At 39.6% G+C, this 20,440-nt stretch overlaps 1 protein-coding gene and 1 pseudogene across 1 annotated transcript; one reads left to right on the top strand and one right to left on the bottom strand.

Moving 5' to 3' along the window:
* The first annotated feature begins 2,694 nt into the window (after positions 1–2,694).
* LOC118604779 lies at positions 2,695–2,813 on the top strand (annotated as a pseudogene).
* A 7,471-nt stretch (positions 2,814–10,284) lies between these two features.
* Positions 10,285–19,077, bottom strand: PDIK1L (PDLIM1 interacting kinase 1 like). The gene is made up of 3 exons (XM_016129838.2): positions 18,946–19,077; positions 16,888–17,189; positions 10,285–12,779 (listed from the first exon to the last, which is right to left on the bottom strand). Exons 2-3 carry the CDS (start codon positions 17,170–17,172, stop codon positions 12,039–12,041), a joined length of 1,026 nt encoding a protein of 341 aa, XP_015985324.1. The 5' UTR covers positions 17,173–17,189; positions 18,946–19,077; the 3' UTR covers positions 10,285–12,038.
* Between the last annotated feature and the right edge of the window lie 1,363 nt (positions 19,078–20,440).

Below are 20,440 nucleotides of genomic sequence, written 5' to 3'. Positions count from 1 at the left end.
TTTACTAGCTCCCACATAGAATCAAGTTTCACTTACTTAAACATATTAAACAGGGTTATTTTATATCTTGTGTCTGCTAATTCCAATATTGTTGAAAGTCTATTTCTGTCTCTCTCGATTCTACTTGTTCTCCTTCGTGGTGCCTTGTTATCGTGTGTGTTTGGTTATTTTTTACCATGAGCTGCTCCTACTTGCTTAGAAATGTGTGGGAATTATTCGAAGCCTGTGTCGACATTGAGTTCCTTCAGAGACAATGTACATTTATTTGTCAAAATGTGCTAGTACTACCAACATGTGCCACTTTAAATTAAATTCTCAGCTTGACGATTTTAGGATTACATAAGTATTGTGACTTGTCTTCAGACTTCATGAGAGAGCTAGCTTGTAAATTGTAAATTCTTAAAGCAGAATTTTATTTTCCCCTTCCCAGGGACCAGAGTGCTCTGCACCAGAGTACAGTTATTACCCGTTAGGATCTCCTACTACAATTCCCACCTTGGAGAGGCCCTGAGATTTCTCTGCTGTCTCCCACATATTCTATGCAGACATGAAAGGACGATGTTATGGTCTCCAGAGTTTATCTTGACGGTTAAAGACAATTTAGGCATTTACTTTTCTCTCTCCACAGTTGCTGGTTTCACTTCATTCTGGGCTTTGGCATATTTCTTACTTTCATGGCTACTCAGCAACATAGTAAAAGAAGAATAAAAAAAAAAACCCTTTATATAACATTTAATTTTTTTTCATCAGAAGGGTCACTCAGGTATCTAATTCATCTTATTGTTGGCAACAGGAAAAAATTTTAAAATATGGATTTCATCATCATACTTCACATTTATTTGTCTTATGACATTATTCCTATTTTACAGAGGAAAAAACATAGGCTCTGGGTTTTACCCAAGGTTACACCGACTTATGCTATTGGTGTCCACTCTCCCAAAGCTAGGAATGCGTGGAGGACAAGGACTCCCTTAAAAATCCAATGAAACTTCCAGAGTCTGTCTCCAGAGACATGTGCACCAATACAAATACACTAAAATTTCAGGATTTGGGATACTCTGAGATCGATCACTTTACATTAAGAATCCTCTGTATATTATAGTGCTAAGAAGTGTAACAAAAAGGCACATGCGATTTTTAGTGTTGATTATAAGTTCAGATTCCTCTGCCTGTCTTCAAAGACCCTTCTTCATAATCCGAACTCACTGTATTTATCCAATCTTTTTTCTCTGACATATAGTCTCACGACAGTCCATCTGGGTACCTCCATGATCTCTCTTTAATTCTGAGCTTGCCACCATTTGAGCAGTGTAGAGAAGTTATTAAGATCATGGGCTTTCAGGCCAAAGTAGCCTGTGTTCAGAACCTGAACTAACTGTTGACCTTGAGCAGGTTATCGACCCCTCTCTGTGCCTCTGTTTCTTTACCTGTTAAGTGGTAAAGAGTGATACATACCATGCCGGGTACTAGGGGATGATATGAATCAATACATGTGAAGCACTTAAAGTAATGTCTGGCATATAGTAACTGCCTGAGACATTTTAGCTGTTACTACTATTCTCTCCTGTATAGTAATCATATATGTATTCACATATATGTAATCATATAGTGACAGTGATTAATTATGTGAAGACCAAAGACATCACTCTATTGACATCACTCTTTTGGTCTATGTCCTTGAAAGAAATCCTGAAGTCAGGAAATTTCTCCTCTAAGGACTAGGCCTTGGATAAAAGGTAGACCTTACGTGGGATAAACACATAATTTAATACCAAAGAATGCTTTCTTCTGCACAGCCCATTATAACCCAGAAAGTACTGACATTCTTTTGGGACAGAGAGGAATAACCAAGTGTCCTCCCCCATCCACTGGTATTGATATGATTAGAGGGGTTTCTGGCCACCAAATCTCTTATTAGCTTCAGGAAATCCTATCTGCTACAGTGGAAGACACAGGGCCAAGTCAAGCCTCTGGAGCAGGCCGGTTAGTTTGTGAGCCAGCTGGGGAAGGACCAGAGCCCCTGTAGACACAGGTAGTTGTGTTCTGACATGTGGACCTATACAAGAATGGGTACCACCCAGGAGACAACCAGTGAACTTCAGTCTGCCTTGGGCCAATATATGACTTAGCTTTCCAACCCCTTTGGTGTCCATTCTTTTCCTTTTAATGTCCACCCCATTGACCCTGCATCCAGAATTTTCATGCAGTGATTCCTTATGCGACTAAAATAGTGGTTCTTAAAATAGTGGAAATAATGGTTCAAAGGACTTTTGGAACTTTTTAAGAATCTGCTGAAAGTTATGGAAAAATGCATTTACTTATAATTCTAGTAGGTCTACTAACAATCCTGGATTCCTTTGTTGAATTCTTGCTTAGGAAGCCCTGCTCTAGAGTAAAATACCTGAAAGTGATTTAATGCAGCAGTCCCCAAGCTTTTTGGCACCAGGGACCAGTGCTCCTATGAGAATCTAATGCCTGATGAGCTGAGACAGAGCTGAGGCGGTGATGCTAGTGCTAGGGAGCGGCCGCAAATATAGATGAAGCTTCGCTTGCTGGCCCATCGCTCACTTCCTGCTGTGTGGCCTGGTTCCTAACAGACCTTGGACTGAACCAGTTGGTCTGCAGACCAGGGCTTGGGGACCCCTGATTAAATGCATTGCATCTTTTTTCTGCCTCTTAGAAATGACTAAATTCAACTATGGCCATGGCACACTGAACAAGCCAGATCCCATCTGATCTCGGAAGCTAAGCAGGGTTGGGCCTGGTTAGTACTTGGATGGGAGACCATCTAGAGAGACCAGGTGCTATAGGCACAGAAAATAAAAAATAAGGGATTGTGAGCTGACAAGGTTCTTGCAATCTGTGAGGTCAACCAAGGGTACCTTTGCCTAAAAAAAGAAAAGGCTAAGTTCTAACATGAGGTAGGAGTCTGAGGGTGAAGACAGGGTCTTGAGTTAGGGTCAGGTGCTAAAATGTGGCCTGTGCTACTGGTTGGTAGGAGGTAAGCAAATCTAAAAGATACTATACTATAATCTGTTCTACCTTTTCCACAGCCTGACCAATGCTGTTTCAATTATAATATTTTTACTCTGTTTTCAACTTAGAATCACTAATATGTAAAAATATTAATGTTAGGGTTTTACCTACTGAAATTCTCACTTAGCATGAGATGGACCCTTGGCCTGTTTTTTAAATTTTTAAATGGCCTTATTGAGGTGTAATCGATGTAAAGTGCATAGGTTTAAGTATATAGTCTGACGAATTCTGATCTAAGTGTGAAACCCATGAACATGTCCATTGTCCCCAAGGGTTTCCTTGTGCTCCTTGTTAGTCTGTTTTCTCACCACGTACACCACTCCGCCTCCAGGCAACCACCGATCTGCTTTCTGTCATATTCTAGATTTTTATGTTAATGAAACCATACCTAATGTACTTTTTTGGGAGGAGGCTGGTTTTCTTTTACGGTATCATCGACGATGCATTTATCAATAATTTGTATGTTTTTATTGCTGAGAGTTGAGGCAAACTGCACAGTCTAGGGGAACACTCTGTTAAGACTGTCCTCATTCTAGACACTAAGGCAACTTCAGAGATGCCCAGGGCCGCCCTCACTTCGAAAGAGCCAGCTATGAATTTAGAAGTTCCCGTAACGCAACCACTCTCAGGTTCAGTAATTCGCTGCAAAGACACACAGAACACAGGAAAAAGCTGTAGAGCTGGCCCTTGAATAGTGTCGTTTCTTTCAATGTTGTTTCATTGAAAAAAAAAATTGATTCTTCGCTGTGTGGAATTTGCACGTTCTCCCCATGTCTGCATGGATTTTCTCTGGGGACTCCAGTTTCCTCCCCCATCCCAAAGCTGTGTATGTGAGGTGAATGGGTACATCTTTCTAAAATGTAGGCATAGCTCACATTGATTTCAATATTTAATATTAGAAGTGTGTTGGATCTTTATTTAGAAGTTTGGTGATATTTTTATGATTAGAAATATGCCATAGGAACTTAACTCTTGTTTATATCAATTAGCCTATTGTAGAATTGGTTTTGTTGGAAGTTGTTTCCCTTATAGTTGCAGTATTCAAGACCCTATAGAAGACATTAAGTGAGGACTTACTGTATTTATGATTATAGTTTTATTATAGCAAAAGGATACAAATCAGAACCAAACCCACGAGAATTATAAGCAAAGGCAGAGACACATAGGGTGTAGTCTGGGGGAGTTCCAAATACTTAGCTTCTGCCTTGTCCTCAAAGACACATTAACCCTTCCTGCGTTGACAATATTCAAAGAGTATGCCAAGCAGGGAGGTTTGCCTGAGACTTTGGGACCAGAGTTTGAATGTGGGCTCAATCACGGACTGTCTGCATGGCTGACCTTCAATTTCCACTTCCTCCAGACGTTGGAAATGATGTGTTTCCCAAAGCCTCTGCTATAAATCACATTGTTAAATCTGACATGTTGCTATTTGTCTCATTTGGGTTTTTCCTGACTTATTTGGGATTGAGTATTCTTGGATTCCATTTTACCCTCTTTTTTGGATTATTAGCTATATCTCTTTTCGTGTTGTTTTTATTTTTGGTAGCTGCTTTAGGGTTTATAGTATATATCTTTCATTTATTCTAATCTCTTTTAAATAATATTAAACCACTTCATGTACAGTTTAAGAATTCTTCTGGCCTTTGTGTTATTGTTGTCCTAAACTTAATTTTACATTTATTATAAGCCTCACAATATATTGTTTTTATTTTCTCTCTTTTAAAGAGATTTTTAAAGTAAGAAAAAAAGTATTTTATATTTAACACATATTTACCATTTTCGGTGCTCTTGATTCCTTTGTGTAGACCCAGATCTATCTGTTATCATTTCCTTCTCCCTGATGAATTCTTTTAATATTCTTGTAGTGCTAGGCTTTTGGTGATGAATTCTTCCAGCTTTTGTACTTCCAAAATGGTCTTTATTTCCTGATTTAAAACAAAAAATTTTTCAATTCTAGATTGACTGTTTTTTTCTCTAACTATTTAAAAGATGTTCCACTGTAGTCTTGGCTACATTATTTCCAGCAAATCTACTGTCATTGAAAATCCATTTCCTCTGTATGTAACGTGTCTTTTTTCATCTGTCTCCATTTAATATTTTCTTTTATCACTGATTTAAAATAATTGATATACTTCGGTGTAGTTTTCTTGTTCTTGAACTTGTTGAGCTTCTTGGACCTATGCATTTATAATTTTCATCAAATTTTGTGGAAAATTTGGCTGTTTTTTTCTTCAGATATAGCTCTCCCCTCTCCTTCCGGGACTCCAGCTATGCACAGGCCACTGGGTGTCTCATGAATGCTGTGTTCATTTTTTTCCAGTCTCATTTTCTCTGTTTCATTTCGCATAGCCTCTATTGATATGTCTTCGAGGTCCCTAATCTTTTCTTCTATAGTGTCGAATTTCTGTTTATGTTTCTTATCACGTCCAAAAAGTTCATTTTGGAATGTCTTTCGGGTTTAAAATTGTTATCGTTGTTTTACATTTAGTACAACGCATCTTCTCTCCTAGCCACGCTCCTGCTTTCCTTTACCTTCAAATATACAAATGAAGTGTATTTAACATCTTTGTATACTATTCTATCATCTGTTATTTCTGAGGTCCGTTTCTGTTGGTTTTTATTCATCATGAGTTGTATTATTCTGCTTCATCGTATGCCTAATACTTTTTAACTTCATGGCAGACATTATGAACTTTACGTTGTTAGGACTGGAATTTTTTGTGCTCCTTTAAATAATTTTGAGCCTTGTTCTGGCACATTAAGTTACTTAGAAAAAAAAATTATCCTTTCAAGACTTACTTTTAAGTATGTTATATAGGTCTAGACTAGCCTTTCGTCTAGGACTAATTTGGGCTCACTACTGATGTATTAGGTCTTTCCATTCCGGAATTGATATTCTGATATTCTATTTCCACAATATCAATTATTACTGGCCCCGTGTGATCTCTGAGAGTTGTTCTGCCTGATCTTTTCAGAGGGTCTTTCCTGCTTTCAGGTAGTTTCCTTACAAGCATGTACTGATTAGTGTTCAGCTAATGTCTTGAACAAAACTCTCTGAAAATATCTAGAGCTCTTTGTTTCTCTCTCTCTTTCTGTGTCTTTCCTTCTTTCTGTCTTTGTCTTTGCCTGTCTCTCTCTCTTTGTGATATTCTGCCCCATGAATTCTAGCTGGCTTGGCCTCCCTGAACTCTGAATTGTCTCCTCAATTCAGGGAGATTGCTAGACTTGGGTTAGGCACCCCATCTCTGTTGGGAAGCCTAAAGATTCCCTACAGGAAGTAAGCTGGGACAACCATAGGGCTCACCTCATTTGATTTCCTTCTCCCAGGGATTACTGTCTTGCACTGCTCGTTGTCCAATGTCTGGCATTTTCGTTGTTTAAGGCAGGAAGATAAATCTAGGCCCTGTTACTCCATAATGGCCAGAAGCAGAAGTCATCAGTTTTTTTTTTTTTTTTAAACTCCCAGTTTAAAATTCCAATGTGCAGCCGGAGTTGAGAACCACTGCAGTCTAATTCTATTCTTATCAGAGTTTCAGCCATTGTTGCCAGTGCTCGTCTCCCTCCCCCTTACCGCTATTCTTTTACTGTCATCTCTCAAATCACACTAGTGAACACTCTCCCTGCCTTCTACCCGAAGTTATGAGAAATGTTATGTCATTCTAATATTTGGTACATATTAGTCCTATCTAAATTTCTAGGCATGGTAGTCTAATTCAGAAAGACAGAAAACATTCTGAATTATTATCAATTATGTTACCAGCAAATAGAAAGAAGAAAGGAAACTGGACTAAGAAGATTGTTAAAGTGGAAAGAACTCATGAAAGTCACACAACTAATAACAGATAGTGTCTCATTTCAAAGTCTGTGTCTTTTCCCTCTGCCTCTGACAATAGCTGTCATGATAGTCTTCATCTCCAATGCATAGTTTTTTTAAAAATGAAATTTTACTAAAGTATAAATACCTAGAGAAAAGTATACAAATTTTAAGTGCAGGTCGATGAATTTTCATAATATAAATTCACCTGTCTAACCAGCACTTAGATCAAGAAACAAAACAAGTACCCTAGAAGTCTCCTTGTACATGGCCCACTTTTGACTTGGAAGCTTTATTTAGCACAGAGGGATTCAATGGGGCCTATAATTCAGGGTTCCTTAATTTGGGGTCCATGTGGGCTTCCATAAATCCCCTGAAATTATAGGCATACATTTTCCTGAGGAGAGGATGTAATGCCTTCATCAGCTTCTCTCAAAAGAGAGAGTCAAAGCTACAACTGAAGACAGGCTCATTGGGAATCCATTTCTTCATTCAACATATTGTCAAAATCAGAACACAATAACAAACATGGCTACCATTTGAGAACTTAATGTGCTGAGTATTATGTCAGGTACTTTATGTGTGTGGATGAAAAAAAGGGGTTCAAAAGAAAGTAACCTCACAGGGCGATCGGGTCATAAATTCCTGACTGGGCAGATTATGGTGTAGCCATACCCCAGGCCTGTAACTTCTTCACTGAAAGGTTTTAAGCCAGCCCTGTCCATTGTTCTTATACATCTAGGTTAACACACCTTTAAAATGCCAGAAGTAATACCCCTTGAAGTGGGTATTAACACTCAAGAGAGCACATATTCCTGTTAACTATCCCAGAATCCAATCTCTGCCTTGCTTTCTCCATTCTTTACATCCCCTCATTAATTTCAAATGCATAAAAGAAGCTGCAAAACTTATTCTCCAGAGGTTTAAGATCTTGCTCCCCAGCATAGGCCATCAGTTTGGCTGAAATAAACTTATAAAAATTCTCTACAGGTTTGCATATTTCTCATGTCCACATGTATTAGCTCTGATCCTTATAAAATCCCTGAAATGTAAATATCATCTCCATTTTACAGAAAGGGGAACTGAAGCTCAAAATGAAGTGACTTGCCCAATGGCACACATTGTGTAGGCGTTTGCAAAAGCTGCTATTCAATATGAGATCTGCTACACAAAAACCTGTGCCTCTGCTGCTAAGCCATGATGCCTTTGGTAATATTAAGTTGCCTAACTTCTGCTCAGGACAAGGAAAGTTTGAAATACCAGGGCTGAACAGGAAACGAAAGCATGAAGCCAAACAAAAACCCAAGCATCTTTTTTTTTTTTTTTTTTTTTTTTAAACAATTCCCTTCTAACCAATGAAAAATCATTGCAAAAGGGAAAGTACTGCCTTTAAAAGACGCACTTTGCCTTCACAAGGTGTGGCCAGTTAGTTTTTTCAAAGTAGGAGTTAGTATCTAACCACAAACCAACTGTCTATCATTACGCTGCACTTTAGCGGACATCTACGATTGGTCGACCAAGAGAGCAATGTTTGAATTTAAAGAAAAGACCAAAACAACTAAGTGTCATTACTTTAGTGAGAAAGATAAAGCTTTGGTGTTAGAGAAAACTCCAGCTGAAGTCAGAGATCAGGCGCTAAAACCCTGGGTTAGGGTAAAACCATTACCTCACTAACTGATGTTATTACTAAAAAAGTTCCTCAAGAAATCAGCCTTTAAGTAAAACTCATTGAAAAGGTATGCAAAAGCCATGTGAAGGCACTACATAAACTGCAAAGGAGAAGTTCCTTATGGAGAAGACGTACATAGTAAAACCTATAAAGGAAAGAAAAAAGTGGGCCAGATTACTTTACAGAAAAGAAACCATGGTCTCAAGTTATGGACTGAAAAACTGCCTCCTCTTTGCTTCTGATTTTGGAATACATTTTCAGTTTGATAGAAGGACAAATGAAAAAAAAAAAACAATTATTTCAGGCAATACAAGTTCTGACAAATATCACAAGATAGTAAGCATTAAAATTTTAGAGAACTTGAAATGCTAAAAAAAACTCCTATAATTCAATCATCTTTTCCTCAGCAATAGCAAATTATAACAGCAAATTAGAGAAAGTGTGATAAGGCTGAAAGTGACATTAAAATGTTAATATCCTCTATTACGTTCATGAAGTAAAACACTACAGAACTACTCAGAGCCACCAAAGCAATAATGTAAAATTTCAGGTTTTTTTGTTGTTGAAACTCACTTTATTTTTAAAAAAACAGTCATGAACAATAAATTACAATCATTTCCCCCTTTTATAAATTCTTCATAAAATATATTTGACAATTTTAAAAGAAAATTTCAAAAGTTGCTTTCATTTTTGAAGTGCTGATGACATTTTTTGACCATTTTGTCATGCTGGTGAATTATTTTGTAGCTGCTACAATAGTCTGATAAACATTTTACAATTAAAAACAACAACAAAGAGGAAAAAACAGACCAGCAGAAAGAACTATTCAGTGTGCTATTTATCTGACACTTAACACTTACTTCATCATAATGACAAAGTATCCCTTAGCACCAAAAAATCTACAGGAACCCCATCTTTCTAAGTGACAACTAGTGCAAAATAACATTCTAGGAACTAACTGTACAATCCCATATTTTAACTGGCCACAGCTGCCTATAAGCTTATTTGAAATATTTGGTCTTTTTTCAATTAAGACAAATTTCATAAAACACTATTACCCATGGCAAGAGACTCTATGAAGAATAATTACTTATTGAGTACCTATTATGGGCAAAGCACTGTACATGAATCATTGCTTTAATTTTTCTTCTAGCAAATGTCCAGGAATTTTCAAGTATTGCTAATCACCTTTTATTTCTCACCCTTGCCTGGAAAAGACCTGTGGCTATATGCCATTTTAAAATTGTCATTTTATCAACTGACCTTTAGTGCTGAGCACATAGTAGGTACTTAATAAATACCTCCTGACTGAAAGAACAAATAGACAAAGAATTTACTATCATTTTGCTTGGTATCATAGGCTATTTTAGAATACAAAGACTTGAGAAAATTCCAGAAGAAACTTTCTGATCACCTCATACCTTTACCACCAATGAAAAGAAAGAATTCCCTTTCATAGGTAAAATCTTTCAAAATAAACGATAATAGTCAACTCTTTTAAATGAAGAACAGAAAACTATGTACTTAGGAAACCATGGCTCCAAGCACATAGATATTTGAAGAACAAGTGAAGTACTAGCATACCATCACCTGAATCATCACAATCTCCACCATATTATTGACAGACATTATAATGATGCTCTTTACTTCCAATAACTCAATCCCCTTAGTCAGATACATGTTATACTAATTTGGTGATCCAGAGGGTTAATTACTCTGAGGTTCCAGTATACTGTTCTACCTTTAACTTATCTTGAAAGTGATGTTTAAAGTTTTTTTGTTTTTTGTTTTTTTTTTCATTTTAAAAGGCTTTATTTCAATAAAACCTTTCAGTCCAAGTTTTAAACTTCTGGATCAAGTAACATATAGTTCAGAAATTTAATGTACTCCAATTTCTTTGTGCTTTTTCACCTTCTATAGTCCCCTGAACACATTTTGAGGAAAAATTATGATGGCAATATTCCAAAAGTCGTGGAAGTTCAATAAAGTTTAGACTATGCAAACTATTATTTCTATATTCTATTTTTTTTCACTTTTAACCAAAGATTCCAGTGCTTTATAAAGATTAAACTAGATATAGTTATTTTAAAGTCTAACCTTAAAGGCTAATGTTCTGTTTTTAGGGAAACCTTCTTTCCTTAGATTTTAACTGCATTTACAGAAAAACAAACTGGAAACAACCATGAAGGGTTAAAATCAAACTGACTTCAAGAATAATAATAGTCTAGTGGTTTTGACATGGACCATAGCAAGTGATCGTATAACATCTATAACTTTTCTACTTGATATAGTTGATGCCACAATATATTATCCATTTGCCAAACTGTATAGGTATTATCTTCCACTTTAGGAAATGGTGGTCAACATTTAACCATATCACTACCATTACTGTGTCAAATTAGACAAAACAGCATTAGTGCCAAAATGAATGGAATTCCAGTGATGAAACAAGAGACCCTATTAGGACAGGGAATATGAGGGGAGAGAGCTCATTTGGTTTCTTCATGTTGAGGCTTAGACAAAGTCTTAAAATAAAAAAATTAATATATCAAGTACTATAGTACACACACAAATATATCAAAGTTTTCAGAAACAGAAGAATCCTGTGTTCAGATTTGTATCAGATTGCAGATGCTCAAGTGCAGACATGTCCCAATGCAGTGGTTTGATTGGTTAATTGAATACTTGGTTACCTAAAACAGGTATGACTGAAACATCAAGGTCCTTGCCAACCTGCTACCACACAAATGCATGGCTAATTCTACACTTGCAGCTATAGGGCACTGGAGAGCTCAAACATACTTCAGCAGCTTTGAATCACTTAATTTCATTTATGTTTAATCAGATTATTTTAGACTCTCCAAAATGATGCCTTTAAAAAAAAAGCTGTATAATATTACCAAAAAAAAAAAAAAAAAAAAAAAAAAGGTAGTATGATTTTATTACAGGGAAGGACAGGGTAAAAGATGAGAAGGTTCTTTTATTTTTCATCACTGATCTCACCAGCAATTCTCAAAAACCCAAACCTACATTAAATAATTTAAACAGAAGTGGCATTTTCTTCATACGGAATGCAAAATGCACACATTCACATACTTACATATACATAAATATATACATATATGTTTCCTTTACAAAGCTTCGAAGGTTGCATTACCAGCACGCAGACCTCTTCTTCCATGGAAATTCCTAATACTGACAAGGAATGTCTAAAATACGTAGAGACATATTTCCAGAAAACTGAACTCTCTTCTTGGCTCTTATTTTCCTGCCAAACTTCTACCAATGATCATTTTTAAGAAATTTACACCCACATTGGTAATATACATTTAAAACATACTAACAAAATGGCCAGCTTGGACTTAAGAAAAAATGAGGAAAAAAAAAACACCCCACAATAAACTCTAAACCCTTAGAAGGTGGAGTTTAGCTTTTTATATTCCTTTTCAGCCACATTATGTTGCATCACTGTTAAAAGAGAAGCAGCATACCATCCAAGATGTTTGCAAATAGTATGTGTCACGTTTCCCAGCTGCTATCTTTAAATGCAATTTGTACTAATCTGAGTTCTAGTTCAAAAGCATCTGGACGATCCTGAGGGTTTGCAGCCAGCATTTCCTTAATCAGTTGTTTCATTCGCCCATTCATAGACTTTTTCTTCACAGGAATGAGAAGTTCCATTTTGGGATTTTCCAGAAGCGCCTCCCCAACAGGCACAATCTCAGTTCCTTGTTTTACATAACTCCCCAAGAGTTCCTTCTTTGTCTCTGTGTCTATGAATGTGATCCTTTCCAGCATTGCCCAGATGATAATCCCCAGAGCAAAGATGTCAGCTTTTGCTGTGTAGTGTCCCTCCCACACTTCAGGAGCCATGTAGAAATCTGTTCCACAAGCTGTGGAAAGGAAACACTTGTTTACACTGACAGGTTCTTCTGGGTTCTGCCCAGAGGCTGAACAAACTTTACTCAGACCAAAATCAGCCACTTTCAGTGTAGGTTCCAAGTCACTGGTATCCAATCTGCTTTGAGAAATCAAGATGTTATCAGGTTTAAGATCTCGGTGGATGATCTGGTTTTTATGCAAGAAAGCTAGGGCACTGCTCAGCTGAAGCATGAAGCTGGTGTTAGTTTTACGATTAGGTTTCCTGGACAACAGATACTCATTCATATCTCCTCCGTCACAAAAATCCATCACAAACCACAAGTAATAGGCGCTTCTGGGATCAAAGGCAATTTCTCCTTTTAATGAAGTCTCTACAAGCTATAAGAAGGGAAAAATCATATTATAATCATTTGCACAGTTTATACAATTCAGCTATAGAAAAAAAGTAACTGGTTAAGTTAGTCTCCAATTTTAAGTGGAAATTCCAAGAATATTTTATTTGGTCAATGCTTTCATGTGTGCATTTTATTTTAAACTTCACTACTTCAAACTGTCACTTTGTCCCTCATTGGTATACACTAAATCTCTGAGTCAAGAGGTAAAAACTTATTTAAAAATAGCTTTACTTTGAAAAGTGTCCAACTGGCTGTATGTTTTCTACATGTGTCAATGGAGCTGAACTCTACCCACTTAGCTAACAGCTTCATGAAAAGATCAAAGTTTCAACAGCTAGATCTAGGAGACTGCCAGCTGGAATATAAATATCAATTACAAAATTCTATTAAATGAAACTGCATGAAGTATTCTTGCTCATTTCACACATACTATCAACACAGTCTGTGAAATTGAGAGAAAAATGAACATGGGACAACTAGTTATTATAGAAATAAAGTGCTCCTATAGTTGCTGATTAAAAAAAAAAAACCTGACATTATTACTTCCCATACTTCTGTAGGCAGAAGGCAAATATGTTGGCTATCTCTATCAATGGATAGCTTCTGAAAATCAATTTATAAAAATCATATTTGCATTTTGATATAAATTCAAAATTTGAGTTTGTATATTTCTTTGACACAAGCTAAAAATCTAGAAATCAATGTTTTGCTTGTTATCATTATCTAATTATAACTCTATTACCTGAAGTTCATAAATATTAATTACTTCTCTGAACATGAACTATACCACTCTAAAATACAGGCATATAATGCTTTGAAAGCATTTGTCCTATAATGTCCTCTTCAAACTCATGGGTTTAATAGAAAGTCAGGGAAGCCGAAGAGTCGTTAAAGGATGAGTGAACTGCTAATTTTACATTAAAAATCTACTGGTACTTCCTCTTGTCGTTTTGGCGGGCAGAAGCAAAGAACACCTCTCTATGCCCTCTTCCCCAATGGTAAACAGCAATAATTGCAACAGTTTGCAGATATCTTTTTTGCATGCATTTTCCTTGTTGTATGTATTTGCCGGTGAGGCAGAAAATGAAAGATTAGAAAGGTATGGATCATTCATTTACCAGGTACACTGTTACTAAATATGCTGAGATTAACACCAGTACCATTACTCTTTATTTCCTCTTTTTTGTCTTTACTCTCAAAAGCAAACTTCCTAAATAGCTTTGACTAATGTAGTCCCAGCATTCAATAATGGTTTAGAGCAGTGGTCCCCAAGCTTTTTGGCATGAGGGACTGGTGCTCTTATGAGAATCTAATGCCTGATGATCTAAGGTGGAGCTGAGGTGGTGATGCTAGTGCTGGGGAGGCTGCAAATGCAGATGACGCTTCCCTAGGCCACAGCTCACTTCCTGCTGTGTGGCCTGGTTCCTAACAGGCCACCGATGGTACCCCCTGGTTTAGAGTAAGGCCAGAGCCACATATTTTTGGGTTGACAAGACACACAGGGTCTCTCTGTTCCATATTCTTCCCTTTTAAACTCTTTAAAAAATGTAAAAACTATTTTAAGCATCTAGGCCATACAAAAACTAGCATAGGGCTACAGTTTGAGGGCCTCTGGTTGAGAGCTATGGCAATATAGAGCCCAATCTGCTCACTTTCACATGTAGAGGACATCGGCCATGAGTTTTCTTGCCTAGAATTCTTCAATAGCTTCTCCACTCTCTTAGGATATAATATAAGCTCTTCAACAGGGGCTAAGGGATGTGTGCTGACTCTTGTTGATCTTTCTAGCCTTGTCTAAAACAACTCTCCCTGTATACTACAGTCTCACTAACTTCTTTTGATTCTTATAATGCTTCATGCTTTTTGCTTTAAGACATCTGTATGTACAGTTCTTTCTGCCTGGGAAGTATTTTTATCTGTCTAACTCCTCTTTACCTTACAAGTTTTAGTTGAAACAGTTCATAATTTTTGAATCCCAGGATTATACCAGGTTCCCTATTATATGCTCCTATACCATCCTGCACTTCTCACTTACAACACTTATCACAATATGCAGATTGGCCACTAAATTCCTGTGCTTGAGACTATGTCCTCTGTTAATTATTTCACATTTTCTTCTAGGTGAGGTGTTTAGCTGTCAGGAACTGATTTAATGATTCCAACTGACAATAAGGAAGTATTTGGAAAAACATGGGAGGAAAAAAAAATTGTATAGAGAATGGAGAAAACCATGCATAGGAACTCTGTGGTCACACCAAAGATTTGTCTGCCTTTACTAGATGTAAATTTAGAAAAGGCACTTGCCAAATGTGTTAATGAATGTCTAGTTAACTAAACAAATCCATAGAAAAGACAATTTTAATAGAGCTAAGTAGTACTGAATACTTCCTATATGCCAAGCATTATATCTGGATCACCTTTAATTTTGACAACTTTTATGGAAGGTACAAATTATTATATCTATTTTACATATGAAGATACAGACGCTGGGAAAAGTTGGGTTATTTATTAATGGTCGTATACCTAGCAAAAAGCGTCACAAGTAAAACACAGGTCTATCAGGCTTTAAAAGATGAAAGAGGTTACTAAACAAAAAGGGTGCTTTAGATTTTTCGAAAATCACTGAATTGAGTCTGGAAGCACTTATAACATAAAGCCTTGAAAGACTAGCTAATGCCTAGTTACCATAAAGATTGCTTGATCTGGAACTCAAGCATACCACCAGCAGTAAGTCATATGTTTAAATGTCTTTCTAAAAAAGATTATGCATCTTAGTCTCTAAAATTCAATGCAAAGTTCAGCAAAGTTCTATACACGTATAAGAGGAAATGTGGTAAGAATGTTTCTGATATTTTTTGTCAGTGCAATTTATAAAATAAGCACTTTTAGAAAAGTAAACAAATCAGATGGACAAAATGGTTGTGTTTTATATTCAGTCTTAGGAGAGAAAACTTCAGGATATAGCAAGTTAAACTGCAATATAAATTAGATTTTCAAGATTGATATTTGTTCACCACGCAATGAAACTTGTAGGTTCCTAATAACACAGATTAATGTGTTAATTTTCTTTGTTGTTCCTAGTATGTAAGCTTTTGTTGCTTTAAAAACAGACTTTTGTACCCTGACGGTAAATTCTGAATTTAGACATGCTCATGGAAGGTTGTTTCCTTTTCCAAGAATGACCGCACTTAAGAGATTTTGCTCTGGCCTTTAAGTAGCTATGTCTTAAGTATCGTTTCTTTTTAGTGAGTATAGAACTAGAGATTTTGATTTATGGCAGAAACTAACCTAAAAAACCCAAACTTTTCTTTTTTCCTATGTTAATACTTTTCCCAGGTCTGTAAAAGAGTAACTTGAAGGCAAAAGAGTAATTTGGAGGCTAGGAAAGCACAAGTTTTGCTGTCAGTCCTGTTTAGCTCCCAATTCTGCTACTTGCTAGCTACATGACTGGATAAATTCATTATCTATTCTAAGCCTCAGTTTCTTCATTTGTAATGGTGGTAATAATAGTACTTTCCTCATAGGATTGTTCTGAGCAACTGCCTTTAAAGTACTTAGCACAGAACATAGAACTAAGTAGGAACCCAAACGTTAGTTTTTAGCACGTTAATAATATTCAGGTGCTAAGCCACATACTTCGTGAAAATTAAGCAGGATTGTATGGTTAAGAAACCATACAACCTTCTAAAACAGCAGAGACTTATGTTCGAACCAGTGAATTATACAGAAACGCCCAATTATGAGCTTTGCTGTTGGTTGTGGAGTGTTTCCTTTTCTTCTGTCTTCAGTTCCAAAGAAAATTTCAAATAAGTGAATTTATTAGACTCTAGTCTTGATCACTTCTCTAGCTTCTATGTTGCCCCAATCCTATGCAGATTGGCAAGTATCATGGCCTAACAGGTGGCTTATGTTATTTTTAGGTATTTGCATCACAGGTTTAAATAAAACCTTGTTTTAAAGCAAACATCTACTCAATTCTCCTAACTGTATAAGCACTTGCATTTAAAAGTAGTTCATCTGATTTTTATTCCTCTTCTTGCTCACCAATGTTGTGTTTAAATCATTTCTATATCCCATTCTATGACACATACCTGTAAATAAAGGGAAGAATTAGAGCCGTGGGACATCTTTTGCACCATCCCATCTTTTTGCAGGATGCATTCCTCCAAGTGAATCACATTTGGATGTTGGCTCTTGATACTGCTTAGTGCCCAGAATTCACGCAGGGCTAGTTCAACATTCTCAGGTGCATGGCATCGAATTTTCTTCACTGCCACCCGTGCAGAGGTCTTTCTGATGACTGCTTCATACACAACACCGTAGCTACCTCGGCCTACCTCCCGTATTAGATCGTACTTTGGCTGGCTGCTCACCATCTTCAAAGTCAAGGTTTCTGGAAAAATCAACGAAATGCTCTGTTCAAATCAAGCATAGCTACTGGCTTGTATTTCTTCTTATGCATGATTTAGTTATCATCTGTTTCGCTGTTTGTAGTACATGAAAGATATTTGCTGTACCTTGGGCAAATCTAAATATTCTAATAATAACAGTAAAGCAGCTAACATTTATGTAAAATTTACCATGTATCAGGAATTGTTTCAAGCACTTTATAATACTAAATTCATTTAATACTCATTACAATGTCATGAAGTAGATATTATGGTCATTTTATACATGAGGAAACTAAAGCATGGAAAGTATAAGCAACATGCCCAGATCAAACAGCTAGTAATTGGTGGACCTGGGATTTGAAATCAGGCCACCTGGCTCCAACATCTATAATTTTAACCACTACACTACACTGCCTCTTATACAAACTGCTTCAAAATGTCACTGTTAAAAATAAACCAAAAAATTCAACATTCCTACTGATCACATAAAAACACAAAATTCCCACTTATCCTTAAAGCTGACACACACATAAAAGGTTATGAAACAGCAAAAACAAAAACAAAACCCTTCACAGAAATACAAACACCTGGCTCATGCTTAGGGACTGAAAGTGAACCAGATCACATATAGAACTGAAAATGTGTAGTTGCTTTTATTATTTAGAAGTAAACAGTCAAAATGCATATGTTCCTTTTATGTTACTTCCTTACTTCTTGCAAACTAAACGGAAATAAAGTTTGTGGAGAAAATGTTCCTTTAAAAATAAAGCTACTTAGAATATGGTTACCTTTTTGTTGTTAACAATAGCTGTTTATATCTAGGTCATTTTTTTTGCCAATAAAAACTGTCCTACTACGTATCAAGGGGCTCTCTTTGTTTGGGGAAACAAAAAACTACTGACCCTTGAGCCTGAAAAGTTGGGAACAGCTCCTTTAAGTCCATAGGATCGATTTAATAAAGAAAATGAAAGATTCTGAGATTTCTTCCTAGTCCTACTTCCTCAGATTGGACACCCACCCTTCGGATTCCTACTGTATTTCATACTGCCTGATTTCCTGACCCAGAAGCCTCTGCCCTAGCTACACAGGAGACTTTCTTTTCCGTTCTCTGTGGATTGCCAATTACTGTCCATCTCAAAATGCCCCGTGTCTCTGCAGCTGTCCCATAGCCCCAGACGAAAGAGCACCTGAATAAGGGGGAGGGAGGGTGTTAATGAAATCTTAGCGTTCCGGGATCAAAACAGCATCCTGCCCGAACCTCCGTGATTTAGGCCGGCGTTTCCCGGGGCCCCACGCCCGCGCTAATCCAGCGCTCGGACGCGGGCCGGCCAGGCCGGACACCTGCTGGGGCCCGGGAAGGCCAGTCCTGGGCAGAGGTGTTGCCCAACGCGGCGACTCAGGGCCCCGCTCATTGGCCAAGTATCAGGCCCTCCCCCTCCTCAGCTGCGCACAGTCGAAACCCGGAGGGGATCCTTCCCAGGCCCTGCACCCCCAAGGGCCAGTCCTGTGGCTGCCCCGACCCCTCGGGGCTGGCGGCTGAGGCCCGGGGCCTAAGGAGGAGGCCACAGGCTTAAAGGCAGAGGCAGCAGCTGGGGCCGGTGGCCCGAGGGGTGCGGGCCGAAGGTCTGAGGAGCGTGAGGCCTTCCCCAGGACGACTGCGCTGACAGGTCTGTGACAGGCCCCCTGAGGAGGGAGGTACATGCAGGGCCTTCGGCTCTGCAGCAGGGCCTCTCTGCCAGACCCAAGGGCCAGATTTACCTCAGGGTAGCCGCCGCCACTTCTCCCTCTCACGGGCTCTGCAGGCCGCCATTATCGGGCAGCTCGCGCCTCCGCCGCCGCGGCCTCCAGTCAGCGGCCGGCGCGCGCCCCCGTGGTGCGCGGACACACCCCCTTACGCCTCGCGGCCCCGCCCCCCTCCGGCTTTCCGTAGCGCGAGGCGGAACGCCCGGCGCTGTCTCTGCAGGGCGCGCGCATGGCGCTCCGCGCTGGCGGCCTTCCGCTTTCTTGGCTTCCAGGAGCCGGGAGTCGCGGAAGGTGTGCGCGCTTCGGCACGCACCACTCGTGTCCCTCCTCGCAGGGGTGGCGCTGCCCCGGAGCGAGGAAGCCACTCCACTCTCGGGGCTCGGTCGTGCTCCAGCCGCAGAGGGCGCGCAAGGCCCGCGGCCCCGGGGCTGGTCTGCTGCGGCAGCTCCGGGCGCGGTGGGGGATGCGCGCGCCCAGCGCGGCCGCCCCTCCCCCTGTCAACCTACCGAGCTGCGGGCAGGTGTGCGGGGGTCTCTGGGGTAGGACGCCTGGCGCATCTTCTTCGGCACGAGCCTAGGGTGCGTGCGAAACACGGAGCTCTTCGGCGGGCCCGCGGGGAGGCGCGGCCGAAGCTGGGAGGCCTGGCGTCCGCCCCGCCGGGAGGGTGGCTGCACCTTTTGTCAGAGTCACTGAGCCATATTTGCGGGCAGTGCAGTTGCCGAGGCGGCGGCGGCGCGGGGCTGGGTGCGATCATCTGGGAAGACGCCGTCCCCTGCCCCGCTGGCGCGGTGGTATCTCCCTTAAAGAAGCCGGCACCTCGTTCCTGGGCCGCGGTCGCCGGTGGTCGAGGGCGCCCAGTCCAGCGTGAGGAGGAAGGGACGCTGGCGCCCGCACCTGACCGCCGCCACCCTTGCACGTCCTGCCCGGTGCCTGTACCCGCGGGCTCGTGGACAGTAAGGATCCAGCCGGCGCGCGGCGAGCGGCGGCTGTCCGAGCGTGTCAGGGCCTGGATTGACAGCGAACACAGCAGTTTCTTTAGGGGCCCGACCGTCAACTCGAGTCATTGGGCCACCCGGCAGCCGTCAGTCAGATCCCAGGAAACATTCTCTGACAGCCAGCCGGTGACTGTCAGTTACTCAGAGACCAGGACCAATTGGTCATTCAGTTACCCAGATCAGTAAGCATCTACCGGGAACGTCCATTCCTTCACCGATTTATTCTGCACCTACTATTTGTTAGTAAGGTAGTTGTTCCTCCCCTAGTGCTGTATGAGGCATGCTGTACAAAGAATCCCTGTGACTGCTTTCGAGCATAGACCAAATACCCATTTTCTGTTCTCCATTGATCAGTTTTTTACTAGTCTGGAACTGGGTTAGGTCTTTATATAAAAGATCGCGCCTAATCCTACAAGGGCAGGCTTTATTATTAACTCTGTTTTGACAAGTGAAACAGATCTCTGACTTCTTTGACCGAAAGGTGTCTGGATTTTTGGTGGGGGTTCCTTGCCTTG

The sequence above is a fragment of the Rousettus aegyptiacus genome, unplaced genomic scaffold, assembly GCF_014176215.1.
Source record: "Rousettus aegyptiacus isolate mRouAeg1 unplaced genomic scaffold, mRouAeg1.p scaffold_m13_p_1, whole genome shotgun sequence".
NCBI lineage: Eukaryota > Metazoa > Chordata > Mammalia > Chiroptera > Pteropodidae > Rousettus > Rousettus aegyptiacus.
The sequence above is the reverse complement of the archived record's forward strand: the minus strand, read 5'-3'. Positions and strand labels throughout refer to the sequence as shown.

What these genes read in the sequence shown, in the direction of transcription:
- PDIK1L (XM_016129838.2), bottom strand. Translation starts at nt 17,172, where the DNA reads ATGGTGAGCAGCCAGCCAAAGTACGATCTAATACGGGAGGTAGGCCGA. An exon ending in ATTCTTCCCTTTATTTACAG is followed by an intron (nt 12,780 to 16,887) that starts GTATGTGTCATA and finishes CCCTTCTTATAG; the next exon opens with CTTGTAGAGACTTCATTAAA.